The 24,413-nt window shown below is 39.6% G+C and overlaps 1 protein-coding gene across 1 annotated transcript in view; it reads right to left on the bottom strand.

Annotated features, from left to right (window-relative positions):
• The window catches only part of LOC115373316 (CUB and sushi domain-containing protein 3-like), a 285,861-nt gene that overhangs the window by 192,878 nt on the left and 68,570 nt on the right, over positions 1 to 24,413 (bottom strand). Inside the window, exons 5-8 of the mRNA XM_030071637.1 lie at positions 18,528 to 18,774; positions 3,622 to 3,734; positions 2,258 to 2,335; positions 649 to 736 (exon numbers count right to left, since the gene is read on the bottom strand). Of these exons, the coding sequence (XP_029927497.1) occupies positions 649 to 736; positions 2,258 to 2,335; positions 3,622 to 3,734; positions 18,528 to 18,774 (526 nt within the window). The remainder of the gene's footprint in view (positions 1 to 648; positions 737 to 2,257; positions 2,336 to 3,621; positions 3,735 to 18,527; positions 18,775 to 24,413) is intronic.

Below are 24,413 nucleotides of genomic sequence, written 5' to 3'. Positions count from 1 at the left end.
CTCTGCTTTCACAGAATACCAATCAACCTGGATAAAAAAAAAAAAAGCTTACACTAGTCATACTGAGGACTACTTTGGAGACTATTCCACATTTGTATGGTCTTTTCTCTTAGCCAGTGTTTCTGGATTCATCATGCATCAGCATCCAAACTGGTTGCTGTCCTGTGTCTGATGAGGTCCCATGTGATATAAGTACCAGCCTTGATAAGTTGTTGAGCTTTAGTCACGGAGAGAAATTAAATTTGATAATATTAGGTTGAGCTGAAAGGGTTTAAAAGCACCTGCATACAATATTAACTGTATATGTAGTGCTTGTCTTCATAAAGCATGTATTGGATGTGCTTTAAAAATGTCAGCTGTGCAAATTCATTTTTGTGGTGTTCTGTAAATGCATGAAACAAGAACATATTCAATTCCCTACATGTCACAGCACAATGACTGACACAGAACAAAGTATGGAATCTAATATGAATATTATGTGTTGATGGATGAAGGACCTGGTAGGAGTGGAATTTGACAGTAATGTTTTGAAGCCACTGCATGTCATGACAGCTGGATTGAAAACAGTTTTCCTCTCTTCCCAACTCTCCTCCATGAATTGGTGTCTCAAATTGGTGCTCCTTCACTTCACTTTACGCACTGACTCACCTGAAGTCAGAGCCGATCCGTTTGCCATTCTCTGGCTCCCCTGGGTCTGGGCAGTAATTAGACACCTGTTTGATTCCTCCTTCATTCACTGAGTGAGAAAGACAATGACCGAGAATGCTGTGAGAGAGACAAAATCACCTTCAAAGCCAAAGCTCCATGCTTCCAGACACAGCAAACGTAGTAAAGCAGCTGAATTAACAACTAGATAAAATATTCCCTGTTAATATTCAACAGCTAATGCCTGGTAACAAAATTTGATTCCAGGCAAACTGACCCCATCTCTCAGTGCCAGAGACTTTCCACTGCCAGTGATTTGGCACTGTGGTTGTGAATGCACACTGTGGTTGAGTGTTATCAAAGTGAATGCAAGGGTAAACGCAACTCTCTTACCCAAGCTAAACAAAACAGAGGGAATCTATCTGGGTCCAAGGGGGACTAAGAGGATTAAATAACCTTCAACTACATCACAGGAGCTCCAATGATCATTCATTGGGACTCTCCATACATACTAATGGTTTAAGTACCCTAGATAAAGCTTTGTGGATAGGATGAAATATATAGGCTTTGCTATGGTGGGAAAGTACAGAGGTGTCTTGGAAGTAGGATAAAAGTTCACAGTGTATATGTGTCTGTGAGAGAGAGAGAGAGAGTGAGTGCAGACATTAAACAAGCCTATCTCCCTCTCGCAATATATTCCGGGAATCAAATAAAGCATGCATTGGAAATGAAATTCATGAAATATGCAAAATCGTAACTTCGCAATAAGACATCACACTCACAAAAACCCTTTGGTTTTAACGCAAGAGGCTCTAGAGGCGCTCATTCTTCTTTCACTTACGAAGTTCATTAGCTTTGAAGTTAATTGTGGTGGGTTATAATACTGTTATGGGTTCAATTATACGCCATGAATGCGCAAGGCATATGCATCATCTACTCATAGTCTTTTTAAATGATATATTGTCTTGTAGAAAAGATTATAGCCCTCTGCATTATTCATGTCTCTATGCAATGGTGAGGCTACGACACATAAGGTAATAAAGATTACAACCTGTTATCACTAAAGTGTTTAGCACATTGTGGAGTTAGAAGGAATTAGGTTTCTGAACAGCTTATGTTAATAACAGAGCTCAGCAAGCTATTAGAATGCATTCATTTCAATCTGAAGTGTACACAAATCATCTGCCAAGTGAGTGGTCACTCAACCTTGACTGCAGCACTGTGTGTGGATCACACAGTACATGGACTCAAGTCAATCTGATGAATTGCTTAGGTAGGAGAGAACAAGACAGAGAGAGAGGTTTGGCTGATTCCAACAGATCGAATTTAGGATATTTCTGCAATGTACAGTATATAACTAGGTCTGATATAGCTGAGCACATTTCTGTCAGGACAGGGTCCAGAGACAGTGGGGGAAATAGGTTATCAAGAAAGAAAAGAAGACTGCACTTCTGCAAAATCTAGTACTGTAGCTTAATGCCTTCACCAAATGATGCAGCAAAAAAAGAGACAAGAAAGAAACAAAGACCCAGAACACAAGCCCTGCATAAATTAAAAAAAAAAAAAAAAACAAACAATGAAAACATTTGCATAAGAAAAATAAAAGACTTACTCAAAGACAGTTTGTTAGTGTTGTCCTTTCCTGGTAATAATTTTACCCCTCTGGATTTAAGCTCTCCAGAGCTTTTCACTGGTCGAGAGCAATAAAAAGAGTTCATTAGATAAAAGAAGTTACAGTATTAGATGTGAGAAGATACAGTACAAGTGTTTCTTTCTCTGGTTAATAGTTGGTCCTATGAAGAAAATCAAAATGTAATCGCTACTGCTGTGTATCCTTTTTCACAGGAAATGGGGCTATTGCCTCTGATGCATTCTTAGGGACCGCATTGACAATTCTATGAAACCAAAATTAGTTGTTTTTTTTTCCATTTGTTTGTTCTTATAACTCAGACATATTAAAAGAGTGGATGAAAATTGATCAGTCAGGGCTGATGTCACGGTTATAGTCTGTAAGATGGAAGTACCACGTAGAATCAAAGAGCAGCCCACGGACTACACCGCTAAATATCTTAGAGTGGCTAATTGAACACAGCAGGAGCCAGATTGCACACAAAAGCCAGGTGATGCAATCGGCTGTCATAACTTTGAGGCGTCAACAGAATAGCCAAAAGCAATGAATGATGTGTCAAGCAAAATAAAGTAATTTGAATTTGAAAACATTGGTGTGATCCGTCTCCTCTGGACTGCATTTGATGTCAACTGATTAATTCAAGCTGTTATATACACAGCTTGGAACTGTGTCTGTTTAGTGACTGGGCAAGGTGTTTAATATGCTCAATAGCACGCTGCAAAATAAAGCCCCTCCTTCGTTGTATCAGCATTAAAAAGAAATCCACCCTGTACATCAAGAATAACAAAGGCATAGGGTCACTGTCTGAGTATTGCACAACACTGCTGCAACAGATGAGAAATGTGATTTTTCATGCAATTGATTTTCTTGTCTTGATTTACAGTGAGTTGCCACACATGCAGGTTACCGATAGAAAACTTTTTATACTGCAATTTATAGTGAAGTTGCAGACTTCCACGCCTGGTTTGGGGCCAGGCTGTTAGCATCTGTGGTACAGTATATGCATACACTGACTTGAAAGTCATGCCAGAGGACAGTGTCAGGGTAATGGATTATTGAGCTACCCGAGCTGTGTGTTTTTATAAAAGGAGAACTATGTACTGTATTTATTTCTCAAATATTTGATTATCAAGGGCCTTTGAAGTCAATGGTGTGCAGCAAAAAAAAAAACCTTAACACAACCATTGCCTTTAACAGAGGGGGTATTAATCAAACTGTTTAATATTCAGTTGACAAAGATCAAAAACATGTTTCGTAAATACAGTGTATTTTTTCTACAATGCTCCCTCTCCGTTTAAGTAGGGTGCCCTCTATTACGATTTGCAAATGAAGTAATCATGTCTTACCTTGATACTGAGCCCTGAAGCCTTTGTGGCGGTGGTTGCTCTCCGTCACAAAATGCAGCCGTAGCCAGTTTTTGTTGCTGATGATGGGTGCTGGAATATTCATTCCAGATAGCCTGAGTGTGAAGAAGCACAGAAGAAAGAAAATACATGGCATCCATTTTAACATTACTGCAACTGGCTCAACAGACACTGACGTCACAGTGACACCATAAAGTAGGACAAAAGAATATACATCACTTCTGAAATGCAGTATTAAGAGGGAAAACGAGATAACTGAGTAAAATGAAGAAACAGAGGAAAACAAATCAGGAGAGTATCTTTATGCAAGGATTAGAAAAGGACGAATTCTGAGCTCCGTTGTCATTTTCTATAACTGCAAGAAGGTGGCTACTGTGTTGGACTCCAACAGCGTGTGTTCTCCATTTACTACCGCATTTGTCGTGCCTGGCAAGAAAACAGTGTCCTAAAAATGAAGACCAGCTTGTCCCTGAAACCCAGAAACAACTCCCTCCTTATTCTGACTCTGCACGTCCTTATTTCTGTTTGTGTATGTATATACATGTGAGAGGGAGGGAGAGAGAGAGAGAGAGAGAAAGAGGGGGAGATTCAGGAACAGACCAAGATAGGAAGAAAGAGACACAGAGGGACTGTGTGTTTGTTTTTGTGTGTGTATATGTGTGTGTGTGTGTGTGTGTGTGCGTGTGTGTGTGTGTGTATGTGTATTCTTGTATGTATTTCTGTATGGTCGTCTCATGAATTGTCAGCTGTCTGTCTGCCTGTGTGAATCTGTGTGTCTGTGAGTATTGACTATGTGTGTCTTATTGTGTGTGTCAATGTTTTTGATCAAAAGTATTATCCAGAGCATGGCCACAGCATCAGCGACGCTCTATAATCATGGAGATTCAAAGAGATTCGAAGCTGCCAGAGGCCTTCTCATTTGTCTGTCTAACCAGCTCTGGCTTATCTACTGCCTTGCAATCCGTGCACGGCGCCCTGTCATACCACAGTCAATAGCGCACAATGTCACTCTGGCTATTAAACAGGGGCCTAGGACCAGCTGAGAGAAGGCATGATGCAGTTGAGCCCCGTGTGCCCAAATTGTTTGTTCGGAGGTGAAAAGCATGTGTTTAGGGGTGTGTGTGTGTGTGTCTTATGTATGTGTATACAACGGAATGACTTGGGTTTTTAAGGTTTGTTGGTCTATGTAATTTCTTTGGCATTTACTGTAGTCACCTAAAGGGCAGACAGAGAAAAGGAGAGATGGGAGAAAGAAAAGAGAGAGACAGAGAGTGAATGACAGTGACAAAGGTTGATGTAGAGAAAAAGAGGGACAGAATACTTACTTCCCCTAAATGGGCACTGAGAGAAAAAAAATTAATAACTGTACTTGACATTTGAGTTCTTGTCATTTTGATAAAACCACTGATTCCTGGTAGGCCTATTTATATTTCATTCCGATGAACGCTTTATTACCTCAGAGAATAAAAAAGAAAGGTATCTGCCAGAAGGAGATTACAGACTGCTGAATGCTTTATTTCTACATGATCGACAAACTAAATGTAATTTTTGAATGCTGATATTAAAAATCCAAATATAAATCACAAGGGAAATGATGGCAACTCCAAAAAGAGAGTTAAAAGGTAATTGATTTCACACAAAAGTTGACCTTTTCCTCACACTGCATCATTGATAAATGCTAATGACAGAATTTTATGGCCAGCGTTCAGTTAACTGAGCTATTTACAAGCAAATGTCTGCATGTTTCCTGTAGCAGAGGCTACAAATTATCACAAGGTCTCTGCTATAAGCTCAGATAAAATGGATAGCGACAATAAAGCCCTACCCCTTCAAAAGTTGCAAGGATGCTCCAGGCAGCACAGGAGTGATGTTACAAATTTAAGAGTAGCGGAGGTGAATATACTGTTGTCACAAAGGCAAACTTTAGCAGAGCCGCTGATACATGATCTGCCATGAACAATGAATAAAAGCTCAATGACACTTTACAAAAGCTTTTTTGCTTTATCCCTTGTATTAACCTACTGTGTAGCTACCTGTTGTACACAAGTAGACAATAGTACTCAGCATATGAAAATCTTCCTAATAGACACAGTGATATAATTGTGCAAGCATAATAAAAGAAACAAAGAAGAATACTTTCTTTATTTCTTTCTTCTGTCTGTGACCTAATGTGTTGATGGTTGAAGTTTGTCAAGTTATTTCATTTGTCTAACAGAGCATTAAGGTGACAGGGTGACATGTGCTGCTGCTCTTATCAGAAAGTAAATCGAACCACATCATTCTTTTCCACACGATTTTACTTCTTAAGCTGTCCTGACATGTCAACAAGACCTCTATCTACCTCCCTGGCTCTATTCAGTGTAGCAGTCTCAAAAAATTACTTGTGGAAACTGGACTGCCCAGTCTCCTTAAGAAAGATAATGATAAGTGAGTGCTTTTTGGTGAAGCAATGCTAGTTACTGTTTTCTTATTGTATCTCCTCCAGTGCATACTGAGTGACAAAAGATGAGAAAGTCCAATTGGAGAAATGGATTCCTCACATAATGCATTGCCATTCTATCTTCCCAGACTCTCTCTGGCTGTCTATTTGTTCCCTCATAGATATGCAATATGGCTTCTCGGAGATTACTTCTTGGCATGAGTGCGGTGTTTTTATGTGCTTGGTTTCATCCAAGTTTTAGCATTGCCCATATTATCGATTTGGTCTTCTCAAGGACTAACAGCAGATTTTGACACAGGTTCACGATGTGCATTAGGGTGTTTTCAGAAAGTTCTCTGAGTAAGACGTGTCTTATAATTTGATAGGATGAGGGGTTGGAAGGGGACACGGCAATCTCATCAAAATACCACTGTAACGAGTCCCTGTGTGCGGGTACTGTGGCAAAAAGTGGCCTTGAGGCCAGAGCAATAGGTTTAAGTCTCTCGTGTCCAGGTCCTTTCTACTTGGTTTGACATGCAAGGGGTTACAGGTATACCCCAGATAATGAGCGATCTGTTCAAATTTGACAAAGAGGATGGTAGCCAGGCAATTTTGTCTTTTTCCCCCACAATTTCCATAAAAATCTATGGCAAGAGGGAATGATTTTAAGAATGCTTAATGAGATAAAAACGAAGCAGCCATTGCCCTCTCCCCCCTCAAGTCACGGACTGGTAACAGGCTGTTCAGGAGATGTACAGCATGCTGCCTGCCTGCCAGGAGATTAGCTTCTGCACAGTGAGCTAGTCATTGCATACCCAATAGATCCTTATATTAATTGCTCTGCTGAAAAACCTGGATAAACTATCAAATCACAAACCTTCAATTACACGCTGCATTCTCTTCAGTCTGACCACAGCGGAAGATACCCAGGCTGTAGGGCTTTTGGGACATTCTGTTGGGCTTTTGATGACGTTTTGGTTATATTTTGCTGAGAAAGCACAATAAATCCCAGAATGAAGGAGCTGAATACAATATGCATGGTAATTTAACTAAAGTCAGTAATTTGCCGGGCACCTCATGTTGCTTTGAATATTGGACTCCACTTCTGACAACCATGTAACCACACCGGTCAAATGGGATTGTTCATATTCAGTGGACCGTAAAAAACCTTGTCAGTTTGCTTGGTAAAGTATTACAGTCTCTGAAGTGAGTTTACACCATGCAGAATCAACCTTGTTACAGTAGCTTAGTGGTAAAAATCAAGACAGGGAATGACTGAAAGGGAGATAAAAGTCCAGGAACAGAGAAGTACAAAAAAGGAAAATGTAGTAAGGCTGTCATAAAGCAGAAAAAGATATTTAGATCAAATTTCATGGTATGAAAGTGCAAATTGTATATAATATCCGCAAAGCCTTTTGGGCTTCACATTTTGTGTCTATATTTGAAATAATGAATGTCGTGTAATCTACAGCTTGCTGTTTTTGCCTTTGTAAACAGGACTATGCAATCACTTTAAAGGTCAGAACAATAACAAAGAGCTGTTTTCTTTGGTCAAGTCAGACTCCATAACGTTGCCTTTGCCAAAGCAAAGACAGGTTCAAGTTTTTGGGCAGTTTTCACAATGATTGATTTGTAGGCTGAAATCATCTTCCCCTAGCGTGACAAACATGGAATCAATAAACTCATTTGCAGATATTTGACTGAAACCTTCAATTGATAAAAGGATAAAAGGTGTCAGCAAAATGGGTTTATGTCATTAGACATAAACCTTTGACTCTGACTTTTAAGTACCAGAGCAGCTAGAAATACTCCCACACCCACTTTCAGGTGCACAGCTGAGGAAAGCCTAGAGTGCATTATCGAGAACAGCTTGAGATGGTCAACATTCAGACTGACACATTAACAATAGTAAATCACATAGAATAAGGTGACTTGACTGAATTGAGAATGACATATGCCCTGATCTGCCTTAAAGGTTAGCATTTTAGCATTTCTTAATGACAGCATACAGCAAAATTATGGAAGTAAAATTTAATTTTACCCTTTATGGCTAGTTTGCTTTGGCCTTTATTTATGTGAGATGCTGAGGATAGGAATTATGCATATTGTGGCTCGCACAAATGTACCGGGTGAACGATACAGCAGACAAGTAGGTGGGAGGATGAGCAACAACCTGTCAATGTCAATTAATTATACATGACTACAAGTCTGAGGAAAGCTTCCAGAAACATTTGACTTTCAGTGGGTTTGGAAATCCTGACCTGCCTTGGTCGGTGAAACGGTGAAATGAGGACAAAACCTTTCCCGGACTTTCTGTTTTAGCCCGAAATGCTAACAGCCCAAAATACTGTCAATTTTTCTCCATAAGGCAATGGCCAAAAGCAAGTAAGGGGAGGAGAAGGAGAGGAGACGCATCAGTGAAGATGGACTAAGAATTGCTACAGTCATAATCAACAACAATTAAATCTGCCAGGATTAATAAAATATCCATATGGCTTCAGAAATTACATCTGGGCGATGCCTGTTTTTAGAGTTGGCTTCATTATGATTAATGTAAAGAATTAGCTTTGCTTTACTACTTCATGAATTATTTTACTATGACTGTTATCTTTATACTTTATTGCACTGAAATTAATTATTCTTTTGTCAATTGAGATGAGGTTCCTAGGTTTGCTGTTAATTTGGAATTTTTTTATTAGTGCACACTGGACAACAATCTCTATTATTTTAAATTAAGAAACGATCACAAGTGTCTAAAAAGTTGCTGATGAAAATGTTATTCCTCAAAAGTGTCACAATCTACAGGCATGTTTAATTCATATGTGAAAGTCTGATCTGTTTGGTTAAGTCCTTAGTCCATTTGTATGAGAAGGGCTGGCTTTAAGTCTGGGTGACTTTAAGGTTCTCCATCTGTCAATCATTGTTAAGTGGCTCTAAAATTCAAGGGTAAATTGACACTTGCTTGTCTTTGCCTGCAGCTGGTGCAACATGTTTGGATGGTTGAAGGTTTAGCCGTACAAGGGCCTTGTACAAAGTTGGAGACACTCATAAAGAGGGTGAGGGCGATGAATTTTATGGACAAGAGAGACTTGCTCACTATGGTTTTTGTTTGTTTGCCTGTCTATATTTGTTTACCTGGCCCAAACTCATCTCTATAAAATTCATTGCACGCAAACTCGCTGGACTGTAGAGCTTAAAATGAGAAATCTACTTGGCAGCACATAACATTTGGTGACATACAATAACATCATGTTGGTGTTTTGAAGCGTTTAAATGATCCATGATGCTCTCTGACATACATTTGTCTCCATAGATGTGAATAAAGTTTCTCTAGATGCTGAAGTGTTTTCAGAAGTTTCAGAGGTTTATGCTGCAGAAGAGACACCCAACAGCACCACAACCAGTGAGATCGCAGTGCTGTTGCCAAACTGTTGTGTTTTGTTTTCAAAAAACATGTAACTTGAAATGGCTGCTTCACATGAACTATATAAGTACATCTAAGACATTTGCAAAAAAAAAAATATATATATCATGGTTAGATAATCATATACAGAACAATTACCATGATTGTTGCACAATGACACTTTTGTTTTCTATGAAAAGGGCTCTTTCTACGAGATAGGGGTGGGTACGAGTACTCAAGTACTTGAGTACTCATTGTTGACGTCTTACTATTCACACACCTGTTGGTTTTGGCTACAACTCATTTGGCATTGCACGCACCATGTCAGCCGCAACCAGGAAGAGTGATGTCTAGAAATACACAGACAAAAAGGAAGACGATAACGTGCAGTGCGAGATATGTGGTGTTAAACTTATATATCACAGAAATACCAGCTTGATGCTTAACCACATGCATTTAAAGCACAAGGAGAAAACAGCAGAGACAGCTAACAGGCAGCCTCACATCACAACATTTGCTAGCCCTGTTAGCACACGCCAATGTGATGATACCAGAGCGGAGAAGTTTAGATTTATTTGAACTGTGTGTTTATGATTTAGGCTGTTGACTGAGAGTTACGTGTTAAGCAACACAGAACAGAAGTCCATACCGCTGTGACGTCTGGCAGCTGAATGTTACAACAACGTGATTGAAGGACCTGTTGCGGTTGTTCAGTAAATGAGTTTGGAATTGCACTTGGTTTACAGTGTTGGCTGTTAATTCACATAAATGGTTAAGTATGATATAATAATATTCTCTGACAGATATAAGCCTGCTTTTTAGTAAACAATAGGCCATGTCGGGGAGGTCCGTGTCTGACTAGAAAAACTAGCAGAACCAATGTTAAGTACAGACCTCCTGTATTTATTTTTTACGGTAAAATATATAATTCACGACTAATCGATTACTCGTAATTCGAGTACTCGAATATTGAAATCACTGAAAATGCCCATCCCTACTACAAGCCAGTGTGTGAACAGTCAGGTAGGTGGACAGAGAACGTTTGCATATTAATATATCTGCTCATTTTTAATGAGGGCAAGTTTTAAAATTAGATTTGAGCTGTTTTGAGAAACTAAGGGATGCTTTTCATGGAGAAACTTCTTAATATGTAATATTGATGAAAAGATATTATGCTTTTAGGGGCTTAATAGATTAGTGGAGGGGGACTTTAACATGACCTGAATAGGGTGACCACCTGTCCCGCGTAGCGCGTGCACGTACAGCGTTTGAAGCCCATTTCACGCGTCCCGCAAATTGAGACCGTGTCCCGCATAATCAATGCTTTTCTCGTCCTGCACTGCTGTGTGTTCATGCCGGTGTGTGTGTGTGTGTGTGTGTGTGTGAGTGAGAGAGAGAGAGAGAGAGAGAGAGAGAGAGAGAGAGAGAGAGAGAGACACTGAGGAGCACACACCCACCGGCGCTGTCTGAAGCGTTGCGCGGCAAAAACAAGTTAAAACAGCAGCGCACTGACATAGATTGTGTAACAAAGCGAAGAGGTGCCACTCCGCTCTATTTTCACTGGCTAACAGCAGCACACTGGCTTAGCTTGTCTATTCAGAGAAGAGGTATCACTTCGGCTTATTTTTCAATCTATGTTATCACATGCATACTACTGCTCATTCATTGGTAGCTGAATTGTTAGGTCTGTTTGATAAGCAATTTACATTTTTAAAATAATAATAATAATTTAGCATATTGTTAAATTAAAAAAAGCCAACATGATGCAGGTCAAAGACTAAAAAAAGACTATTGACTAAAACTAGACTAAAATACGAAATTAACACTGTTATAAGCTATTTAATTTTATTTTTATTTTTATGTTAAATAAAAAGTAAATCTTAAGTGGAAGTTCATCTGCCGATTAATTGAAATGTTTACAATATTATGAATATCTTTTATTTAGAAAAAAAAAAACATTGAAAGCTAAGGGTTCATTAACAAGGGTGGCCTATTCATGAGCATACAGCAGCAATTACATATGTTAGGGGAACAGGGCAACATTAATATACCATGTAAAGTGGTATCTGCTAGAAATCGGTAAACCGGTATCAGTGAGTCTGCCCGCCGAGTGGGGGCGCCGCCACGCTGGGCGGTGTCCCACGTTGTCCCTCAGAATCATACCTCTTGTCCCCCATTGGGCTTATTAGCAGGTGGTCACCCTAGACCTGAACTTGACCGGAGCCCTGCTTTACTAGCTAAGCGGTTAGCAGGATAGCTAATTTAGACTAGTATAGTCTGCGTGACATCAACGCATTAGTGTCTCTGCTGTGAAAAAGTGCACAGTGTAAAGTGTAAAGTGTATAAACAAATATTGATTTAGATCAGTTTTATGTACACACTGACCAATTTTTATTGTGGCTGTGCTGATACAGTGTTGGACCACCACAGATCAGTCTGTAGTGGGCCTCCACAATTTAATACACCATAGAAAACCCCAAAGACCTTTACACTGGAGAAAAAATAATCCCCAGCCAAGGATTCAGCTCACAGGCGATTGCCAGTATATTATATCACCAAAACCTAACCTCCAAATTCACTTAAACCCCTTTATGTATATTATGTTTGCCTATTTTGCTTTGATAAATTCTTCAACCAACAGACATGTTTACTTGCACATCAAAAACATGATTTTAATTTGATAAAGGAAATTATACCAGTAAGGCAGACTCTGCACTGGGCTAGTCTAAGGGTTGATTTTTACCAGCATCTGTCATCCATAACTGCTTGTAAGATGTATGAGTCTATTCCCTTAGGGTTTGTTGAATTCCTACAGCTATCTGAAAGCAGCAGGATCAGCATGTCATTCTATCTACAGCCTCTAATTTGAGGGATGTGATGTGCATTTTCAAAGGGCCATGCAGCTATGCATGGGCTATCCAGTGTGGACACTTGCGTTAAAATCTGGTGCAGCCAGCAGGTTCATGCAGTCCACAAATGTCTTTGCTTTTATACCAAACAAATTGGTTTGCTATAAACCAGTCGGCTTGATTCTGCACAGCTTCCACATTTATACAGTGCACTGCAAATCATTATCAATCCTCATTCTGTATCTTCACCCAAAATATGGGGTTGCTGGAGTGTAACTGCAAGCATTGTGTCCTTCCCTATAGGTCTCCCAAAAGTAGTGCCTGAAGCATGGTGTTTTTAATTGCAATACAAAAAGGCCTATGACTGCAACAACATAATCTTGTAGAGCAGAAGCATTGAGGTAAATGTTTGGGTTAAATTTAATTCTGGCAGGACAGGAAACAAGTGTATTGTGGTGCTAATGTGCACATTTATAAGTTAGTTTGGGTTAGGGTTAGTAGTAGTTAAATATGACTAACTGAACCCAGTAAAGAAAATTACTTAAGGAAAAATTTCAGGAAACAATGTGCCTTCAACCCACGGGTTCTAAAGACGTTATTAATCCACTATCAGCTGATTTTAAGTTACCCACAAGTAGCCACACAACCTGATGCAGGAGTCAGGCCTACCTCACTCAAAGCTGTGTTTGCTGTGCTGGTTGTCACTAAATCGCAGTAGCCTAGGATAAGTAAACCTGAAACCAACTGCTGTCTTTGATGAATGGAATGCGGCTCGAGCCCTACCTTCATACAAACATAGGACCAAACTCATAGCTCTCATTTAACATTTCATTTTTTGTTTTTTGTTTTTTCACATGCATAATAATAGTGACTCATGATAATTACCAAAGTTCTCAGTCTAATGCCTGACAAACAATTGAAAAGGCTTTTCATCCTGCAAGTATTTTCCACAAATCAGGGCAGTGCATAATAGTGTAAAAAACAGTTAAAGTTGACAAATATTTCCTGCAAATCATTACTGCATTCTGCAATTCCAGAATTACAGATTTGAACCATCAGCATCACTTCTCCATTAACTTCCTCCTCAGCACAGGTCTGCACTCTACTGACAGCATTTTCTAGTTAGGTATCTGGTTAAATGTGGATTTCCCATGATTTTATAAATGTGTTCACATTGATATAAGCTAATAAAAATAATGTCAATTTTGTAAGACAGTGACACTATCAAACAACTCAGTAATAGGCTTACAAGCCCTAAATAAATTTAATTTAAGCAATTTGAAAGTCTGCCTCCCACAGCCGATGACCTCTGCTCCAAGGCTTAAAAACATGACAAATTTCAGTTAGTGAAAGAGTTAATTTTGAAGTTTTCATAGAAGAGGGTAACCTGATGGTCTGTCAAAACACATCAGTGTCATCCCATATCAGCTTCCTGTCACTCTTTCCAAAGCTGTGTCAACATACAATACTTAGCAGTCATCACCACACTCACAGTATCTCCCCTTTTGACTCTCTCCAGCTCTCTTGACACAGTCTCTCTGTCTGTCTCTCTCTGTCTCTCTGTCTGTCTGTCTCTCTCTCGCTCTCTCTCTCAGACACCCTGATGACAACTCTCAGGGACAACAAAGCTCACAGCTCAGTGATTGATTAAGGCTTCTTTCAGCCAATTATAATTAATGCCTGGCAGGATCACATAAACTTGGTGGACGATCCCATTCACACGCAGTACAGAAGAGATGGATAACTCCAGCCTCAAGGTTGGCGGTCAAACCCATTTCATATTTTCTCATTTCAGGGGGATACCTTCTACATAAAGCAAACTATAAAGCCATATACCAGTGTCTGAAGGTTCTCTCTTTTAAACAAAATTAAAAGGGAGTGTAACTGATGTGAGCCACATTATGATTTATTTAATTATTTAAGTCTTTAGGAAGACTTGTGCTCCTCTTTGTAAATTGATCGAATGCAGTCAACACCCAGAGATATATTTAAAAAGTGTTGTGAGGACAACTGTCAGGAAAACCACTGTAAACATGTGTGACAATACACCAGCATTATTCTGTAAACTTTGTGCTTTTCTTTGTCAATTAACCCCTTACTGTTCCCACGGCCTACCAACAAGCCCCGTCGACTTCTTGTCTTTCAGAGACTCTAAAGGGCTCAGTTTAAAGCTAGAAGAAAATACTGAAGATACTGATATCATGAAACTGGACAACCTAAGGAATCAATTGATGTCAACCATATCATGCTAGATTGTCAGCAAGAAGGCTGAACATCGCTCCAAATTTTGGCTAAATTTTGGATAGGGAAAAACTGGCATTTTCAAGGGGGTCCCTTGACCTCTGACCTCAAGATAGTTGAATGAAAATTGGTTCCATGGGCACCCAGAGGGGCCCCCCTTTACAAACATGCCCACTTCATGCTAATCCGTGGCAGTTTTGGACACAATCCATGCCGTCGTTTTGTGGTACAAAACGTGTTATTTTCGCCTGTTGTAACATGGTGTGTTGTTAGACCCTCCAGAAAAACGCGATTATGCGATTTATGTAATTTCCGCATAAATCACCAAAATGTCGCTGATTATGCGGGGGTCAATTATTTTCCAAAAGGGCGCATAATTCCCGCATATTTCGCATATTTTGCGAAATACGCGAGTCTCGCTTGATTTCACAATTTCCGCATAAAATGAGAAAACTATAACTAAAATAAATAAATGGAGTTGTGATGTTAATTTATATGCGATGCCCGGCCGACGTCATCAGCTCGCGCATTCACAACACAACACAACACAACACAACAACAAGCTAATGGAAGAACGGCGCCCAAAGGAGAGAGAAAAGATGATATTGCACTGAACAAGGTTCCCACAAATGGTGCAGTAAGGCTCTTAAACTATTTAGACCTATAGGTTTGGTTCATTGAGAGCTGTTATTTTTAGAGTTTAGAGTTGATGTTCAACAGTTGAGTTTAAACTGTTTTTGAAAACATTGTAGCAGGGGTCCGTTTCACAAAGCAGGTTTAGTGAAAACTCTGAGTCTGTTAAACCTGAAATGAGGGAAATTTTTAGTTTCCCGTTTCACAGAGGGAGGTAACTTAAGCTCTCGGTCAGTTACCGCAGTAACAGACTCCATGAAACTAACCTGGTCGGGCCCAGGATTTTCTCATGAAACCTCGAGTTTCTCTCTGTGTCCCCCCTCTTTCAGCCACACACGCTATTTAAACTTCCTAATTCATTCAGTCAGCAGGCGAGTTTTGGCGTGGCATATTAGTTCTGCCGTCTGTTATTTAAAAAATAATAATTAAAAAACAGTCATTAGGCCTTTATTAGAAGTCCATTAGTAGTTAGGTGGCGACATTTTTTCACGAACATGGCATGTCCTTTTGGCCAACGATCCCGTGGATGAAGGTGCAGTGTTACTGCGCAGCGAATTCAATTTTCTTCGGGAGATAAGACCGCGCATGGATGTTTATGCCGAGGTCTTACCTGTTTGAACAATCAGGTGAAGAATCACCTTTTTCCACTTCCCGCATATTTTGCATCTTTTCGCATATTTCACAACTATTCGCATACTTCGCAACTTCCCGCAATTTCACCGCATAAAATGACATAAAAACCCGCATATTTAATCGCATAATCAAGGATTTTAGCCCGCGGAATCAAGGATTTTAGTCCGCACAATCAAGGATTTTTGGTCGCATTTTTCTGGAGGGTCTAGTTTGTGCATTCTGGGGCCTAAACAGTCTTGGAGTTGCATAAATTGGGTTTAACTGGAAAGCTGAGACTCTTGTGGATTCAATGAGCCCAGTTTTAACCCTGTGTGATGATGGTAGCACCCATAGTAGTCATTTCATTGTAGCGAGATTTTTTGAAACTTGACATCACTGTAAAAAATGGCCTATTGTGACCTTTACGATAATCACAGCCTCATGAAACTTTACAATCGCAAACTAGAGACCAGGTATACTGACAATAAGGGGATTTTTATGACACTTTTCCAGAACAGACTGCTCCCCAACCAATCACCAAAAAATGAAATTCTTACAGAAACCTCCAAATGTCAAATGTTTTTGATACCAAATCAAAGTATGAAATTTTAAATGGTGTTCCTCAAGGTCTTGGTGTCTTAATGTGATCATTTGGAGGGATTTTTGACTATCTTTTTAATTTTGGTGGTCAAAAATGGTTACATTTTGCACCAAATCTGTGTAACAAATTGTATCAACTAAAAAATTGTTGCAACAACTTGAACATGGGAATGGCCATCATATGATCCTATCATTATGGTATAACCCTTATACACTCTAAATAATTTAAAAATAAACAGATGCCTTACCTAACTAAAAACAATGTTTATTACAGATTTGACTATAATAATTTGACACACAGTGTTAAGCTGCATCTCAAATCAATCTTCCCAGCTTTCAGATGATGTTTACCACTTCTATGCAGCATATTCTGTTGACCGTTTATGTCCTCCTGAAGATCCCATGCCCCTTTCCTAAAATGTGTCAAAGAAAGGGCTGGAATGGTAAGGGCTTAAAACAGACTTTCCCAAAATAACCCTCTGATACAAACAAGTCTGGTTGTGTCAGTCCATCCATTCATCCATCTATCTGTCCATCTGTTCAACACTAAACTCCAAGGCAACCAATCTATCTAAGGCCTTGTTCAGACAGCAGGCAAATCAGATTTATTTCTCAAATCAGATCTTTAAGACAGTCCATCTTAAAAGCAGTTGCTACGGTAACTACGGACCATCAGTTTCTACACACTGGAAACATGGTTTATCAACACAGAGGCATGAGAAATTGAAATCCTTCATCTTGACCTACAAACAATCACACTGTCAAGTTGCGGTGCAGAACATCTCTGCCACATTAAACAAATTCAGCGATGGAGGAGGCTGATATTAATTACTGTATCCATGGCAGCCGCTATCATGCACTTCCATCACTTAGAACTAACATTGCCATCACGTGTTGTAATGCAAATGACATAACAGACACTCTGAAATCCCATTTTAGTGTCCAGAGCGTCTCAACTGAGACGCATGTGTAGAAATCCGATTGGAATCGCATTTCAAACCACCTACAAACGTGGTTTGGATTGGTCCGATTTCAAAAATCAGACTATTCAAATTCTAAGTATTTTTTGCTGTCCAGACTTTCAAAAATCAATCTGGATACATTCTTGATATGACAAAAACGGATTTGGGCTGGCAGTCTGAACAAGGCCGAAATCTATTGGATGGTCTGCCATGAAACTTGTTTCATTCATAAAGTAAACCCTGTTAATTTTGGTGACCTCATGACCTTTCCTCTAAAGGCCAAAAGGCATACTTTGCAGAGATCACAAAATGTCATTAGCAGATTGCCATGCTATTTGGCGAGTGCACTCATATTCCCAAAGGGAAGGTTCCTTCTTGATTGTGGTGACCCCATCACATTTCCTCTAGTGCCACCCTTTGGCCAAAATGTACAAGCCCTTTTCTCCACCTACTTACACTTTTCCTTGGTGGAAGGCCTGCACTATTCTACCACAGTAACAAAAAAAAAAAAGAAAAAAAAAAGACAATAATATATTCTAAGGGATTTCATCAATCATCAATTACTTTGCCAGGTGTTGAGATTGCTGGGTTTGAAGGTTTATTTTCTGGGCCTTATTCGGTTTTGGAACAATATGCTTAGGACTGATTTTTCCGTCAATTACAGGCTGTGACTCTACTCTGTTGATGTTTCTGCAATACCCTGGTTGCCAACAAGTCACAGACTACATAATGTCTTGTGGAAAACACACAAACCACCCAAAACTTTCTTTTCTGTCTTGAATAGGTGGAGCTGCCACATTACGTAAAACTATGTCACTGGTAGTGGTTTCAAAGGATGTTTTAGCTTTGCATGGTCTAAATGCTGTGTAAGGGGTTTACTATTGCACTAAGAACTATTTCTTGGAGAAATTACACAGAACACATCATTTCCCAGCCCATAAATCAAAAACTGCTGTGGATACACCTTGTCAAACACCCATCCCCACCCACACAACATACCACCCATCCACAAAACATAAACATCCTTCTGTTAACACCTTGTCGACACCCTGTAGTGCCATCCCAAACACATGCACATATACAAAAACAATTTATGTTAACAATCCAATGCTCCTATGTAAAGATACATGCACAAGCTCCCATAATTCCTCACTCACAACTCAACTCACCAGATGGTGGGCGGTTCAGATCCCTCCACCTCCAGGTAATCCGACTTTTCTTCCATCTGAAAATCAGTGAACACAAGAGAGATGGTGTCCCCTGGATCAGCCAGAATGGTCCACTTACACTCCCCGCTGCTGCCCAGGCCTCCAGCACCGACACCTCCGCCGACACCGGGGGAGTCACTGCCCGGGAAATCAGGACTGAAGATGAGCCCGCTGGAGCCCCTCAGGGTGCCACCACACGTGTCCTCCGCTGTCAATCACCAAAGAGAGAGGGGGGGTGGAGTGAGAACAGCCACTTGGGCTTGGGTTGTTTCAGAGCTGTTACTCAAAGTGGCTCTAGGCATTTAACATCTGTACTTGTCCCACCAGATAAAGGTAAACTAGAAGAAGACCAATGTGAAAGCCACAGAGTGCGGGTGTTGATACTACAGCTGCAGGGACTAAAATGACTTTAGCGTTTTGTGTCTCTGTATTCAAACAGTGTATGTAAATTGTATTTGCTGTTTAGCCTTGTTTAATTTATATTCATTGATTATTTCACTAGTTATTTCACAAGCTGTCAGTTCCCTATGAGCCAATATGTATTATAGCTAATTCCGGTGTAATTACGGAATTGCTAAAAATAAGAAACCTCAGATTAAAAAAAAAAAAAAAAAAAAAAAAAAAAGGTTGCTTGTGTCTTTCTCACACAGGCAGAAAGCATGAAACATTCAGACAAATGACAAATGGGCAGATTGTGACCTGTTTATAACCAATTAATGGTGCATTAATTCCCCCACCATTTCTTTCCATGCAGTTTATGTGCAGGAAATGTAAAAAAAAAAAAAAAAAAACAAGTCCGAAATCTCTCCCTCGTGCTTTTTTTCCCTTTCTCTCTCTATTTGTCCCTCTCTCTACCCTCATCTCCTCTCCTCCCTCCATCCAAGAGCCAGTAATTCATCATTGTGTCCTCTGAGCTCCCTCATGTTTCAGGAAACAAACAAATGGTGATAAACAGGGCTTATAATGCTGTGAAATTGTAATTTTTTTTTTCCAATGTGGGAAGCATGGCCCATCAGCTGAATGTTAATGCACTCTACCACAGCAGTGGCTCACTCTCTTTCACTCCATCTCTCTTCCCTTGCTCGTTCATTCTCTCTCCATCCCTTCCCTCATTCTGTCTCCTTTCCTCTCTACCAAGCCCTCTCAGATCCTTCTACTATTACTCACCACCGTTCTTTCTATCTCCATCTCCTCGTTTTGTTTTTTTTTTCCCAGCGAATTCTAATGATGGCAGAGCTTTCACAGTTTTCACATCATTTAAGACTAATATGTGACACTTGGCTGTGCCAGCTGAAACCTTTGATGGCTCAGCTTTCCACTAAGGGCTGACAGAGCTGCCAGGCACCGCCACAGAAAGCCTTGGAACATTCCCCTATGCTGCATTACACGATTGGTCAAGGGACGAGCAAGTGGATGTATGAAATTCAAAGGAAGATGAAGAAAAAGAGGGAGAAGAAGGGAGAGCAGGGGCTGCTAGTTAGCTTGATCCATGTCCTTGAGCCGAGCGCATACACATTAGCAGAAGGATGGCAATTGATCAGAGTCTGCAAAGGGAGGGCTGTGCTGGAAAATTGATACTTTGTGAGACATCAATGATGTCCACACACATATGATTCACACCAAGGGCAGACTTTCATTTGCAAATTACACCAGTGACACGACATAGAGAGAGGAAAGAGAGAAGGAGGTTACTGTGAGAAAAATAAGAGAATCTGTGGAGGATGAGATGGAAGCAAGAATTAAAGACAGAGAGGAAGAGACAAAAAAGAGATGATATGGAGAGGGAGGAAAGACAAAGAAAGAGAAAAAGAAAAGAAAAAGAAAAATATAGATAAAGGGAAGATGGAAGAAAAAAGAGATAAGCAGAAGGGTTGTGTGAGAAAGACAGAAAGACAGAAGACAAAGTGACAAGAGATGAGATAGAGTAGAGTAAGAGAGGGAATTCCTGTTTCTCAGCTGTTACACAACATCTACCGCATGTGGATGCGTCTCCAACTGGGATTCTGCCCAGGTCTTCATCTAAACTCGCATCTCCTGGCCAGACTGCTGCAACTCTCTCCTAGCAGCATCCTGATGTACACTCCCTTTAACTCACTCAGACTGCTGCGGTCTGAGTCATCTTGTACTTCCCCAAATCCCCTATTTCACCCCTGTCCTACACTTTCTCCTACTGATATCACAATGCCAAAGTTTTGACTTTGACAGTAATACTAAGTTTAATATTAAAAGTTTGATATTACTTCAATAAGACAGCAAACAACAAAAACCATCAAGCAAAATAGTTCAATATTTCTATCAATTCCAATCCTCTTCCTTCATTTAATTATTCAATTCCACACATGTACGCCCTCCGGTTGTGACACTGAAATGTAATTTAAGCTTGCAGAACACACTTGGTGCCAGTATTTAACCTTATAGAATTAAATATTAAATTAAACCTTTCCAACGGTGTTTAGGTAGCATTACAGTTACTGTGACAACACTGCTCCCTCCACTGGCTGCCTGCGGCTGTTCCTATCCAAATCCAAACCCTGCTGCTGTCATGTGAGCACATGAAGTGAGCTGCACCCTAATACCTTTTTTTTTCTTTGCTTAACTTTTGTCTTTTTTCCTTAATTTAAAGACAAAACTTCACATGACCTAAAATCTTTGCAGACCAACAAATACCACTATATGTAAAAATCAAAACTATAATTTTAAGAAGATCTTGAGGACACATTCAAGAATCCCAGCTCAGTCTAGATCTACATGCTAGCCAGGCAACCTGGTCAGTGCCCCTGATCATCTCCCTCCTAGCTCCCAAATGGTGGATTGACCCTCCAATTTCAGTAAAAACATTAGAGTGATTGCACATCTTCAACTGAAAGCCGAAATATGATTTCCTTGTTCTAGTGTGCTGTTGCTTTGAATTTTTTTTTTTTTTTTTTAAATCCTGTTTAATTTCTTCTACGGCTCTGACCACTGCAATCCTTACTATGGGGCTGCTAGTAATGTTACTGATTAGGAATAGCTACTTCTTTTGTTGTACCTCAAATTAAGCTGCTCAGACTAAGAGTGTCAGTTTAATTCTTAAAATGCACAATAAAAAAGGACAATCACAGAGGGAGAGAGAAAACGAGAGAAAAAAAAGAAAAGACAGGGGGGAGTGACAGAGTCAACAACTCCCAGACCAAGAATCCATTCAGCAGCTTTTCCTTTTCTCAAATCAGACAATGGTCCCTCCTCTGCAAGGCTAGACTGTGGCTTATACCAAACACAGTAAATAAATACTGCATGCAAATGCTCACCCACTCACAAATGTGCGCACTTACACGTGCAGACATATGACACTCAGAGTTAGAGCACATACAGCATTGGCAAATCACAAATTTACACTAAGAAACAGCTGTCTACAGACCTGAGTAATTACTGTCAGAGAAAAAACAGAAGAAATAAAGCAGAGGATTCTAAGAGGGCAGCCTTGACAACTAACTGTCTGAGGACTGCAACTCGAATGACAACACTGTAAAAGCAGTAACACACATGAAAAGAAAAAGAAGCCTGAGAAAGTCATTTGATGACAGTCTATTCAAGACATGGCACACAAGCTTGATTCAAAACAACATACACTTCATGCTATCATCACAAACTGCTATAAACTCACCTGAACATCAAAGAACCATTTGGGCGGCCTAATTTTTTGTACTGTTAGACTGATCCAATTATACCAGTAGGACTGAAATGAGACTGTGCCTTAGACCTGATATTGCCGTACAAAATGTTATGTAGCCTATTGGGTTTAAGAAGTTTATAGTTTGGAGAATAATATCTAATGCCACTTTTACACTAAGCAAATGGCTTTTTCATGGGGTATTTTTTTTTATATACCTGGGACTAAGTGGTAGTAAATGCTAATGCAAATACTAACACCATTTACAGTAGCAGAAGTCACAGATCATACATTTGATCTCCAGATTAAGTAGTGCAGTGTTTTCTCTGACACTCCACATTAGCGGTGTGTCTTCACAACTACACTATGAATATAACGTACAAGAATCCACTGTAAAAGATGGTGGTTTATTAGTAAATTAAGGTTAAACTGAGGGTAAGATTGCCTACCTAAAATGCAGAGCATGTCCTGTATGATTGAACCTATACAGGTCACAAATCAGCAAGTGATCCGAAGCTAAATTACCCAGGACTGTTGCAAGGCTCAGAACGGTTTACACTGGCAGTGAGATTTTAGGTCAGTGTGAAACCAGGTTTAAAGATGCATTTTAACTTTATTGATCCTTGTTGGGACACTGGGTAATCATGCTCTTCACAAAGACTAACGCAAACATTCAAAGCCACAGGAAACACAGTATGTCAATTTATAATTGACCTGGGTCTCACTGCAAAGACTGACAGCAAATGGATTGTAATATGTTAAGTATCAGCCTTTTCAACAGCTGGAAATGAATACGTCTGCCAGAACAGCATATTACATAACACAAGCTCTAGTTACAATTATCAGGAGAAAAATATGGTAAAATATTCAATGAAATAAAAATGCTACAATACAGTCTAACATCTCTAAATCCAAAGTACTTCTTCAAATTCCTTTTGCGTATTCTGGATATGGTGATTGTGTAATTGAATTGCATATTCATTTTATAAGACACTCCACAATTCGATATTGTTAAATGTGAAAGGAATTCCTATGGCACAATTACCCAAGGATCTACAGCATGTATCTGCTAGGCACTGGGGGCGTCATATAATGACACTCCAGATAATATAGCAGATCAATCAAGAATCAATACGTGCAAAACAAATCGTTAGATAAAAGTAAATAAAATTCATATTGCTATATAACAGCTATTCTGCTGTACTGTATTCATCAAGTATCCATTACGGTCATACTGATTTATCATTTAGTAAAGTCTGAGCCTTGTGTCATAAAAAAGTTCACTCCTAATTTGCAACACATCTTTAGGCATTAAGGAGACTTTGTAAAAATGAATAAAGCGTGCATTGTTATCTGATTTGTGGGACATTGATTAATCACCAATATTTCTGCAGAAGGCTTCCCAGAGGGCATGGGACAGTGATTTCTGCAGCCATTTTTTGATGATAATAACCTCACTTATAACTCATTAATGTGTCTACAGTTGCAGCCAATTAAAATGCACAAGAAAATGAGGTGGATGTTTGGGTACAGTTCATTATGCTGCAGAGGCAATGAGACAGGTTTCTTCGCTGTTTCACTGAGAGGCATCCATGCATGATAAATCATCAAACAGCATATTGCTGTCTAAGGCGCAGGGTAATGTGTCACAACTTGAGCATTTTAAATGACTGCAAATAATACCTTACATCACATATATTTGCAATAAACTGCTTTATTGCATTTCATTGGGATGTGCTGCAGCATTTGAGGAATAGTTTGCAAACGAAGTTTAGTGACATAAAGGAAGCACTGAATGCTGGGCAATGTGTTTCTTAGCAAATCATTAAAGCATGCTATGGATTTAAAGACACAGAGGAATCCGTCTCTTCTAAAAGCAATGGCAGGGTAAGAAAAAAAAAAAGATGGTCGTGAGGATTAGGACTGCTTTAGCTGAGCTCATTTACATCCCCAGCATCAGCAATCTAATGCTACTTGAGGAGGGATTAAGCCTCTCTCCCCTTGACTTTGATCAGATATACAACACTTGTCTTTCTACTTAGAAATATTCACCCCCAAGGATAGAGCGGAAGGAACTCATGTATAATTTTCTACGCTACCTCAGGTTTTTCCTTTGTAATAATCCCTGTGCTAATGCGAAGCCAGCAACTATGTCTACAGTAAGTCCCTCATTTGCTCAGCTTTAAGTCATGTTTAAA

The sequence above is a fragment of the Myripristis murdjan genome, chromosome 16, assembly GCF_902150065.1.
Source record: "Myripristis murdjan chromosome 16, fMyrMur1.1, whole genome shotgun sequence".
Taxonomy (NCBI): Eukaryota; Metazoa; Chordata; class Actinopteri; order Holocentriformes; family Holocentridae; genus Myripristis; species Myripristis murdjan.
Note: the sequence above shows the minus strand (reverse complement) of the source record. Positions and strands in the feature narration are given on the sequence as shown.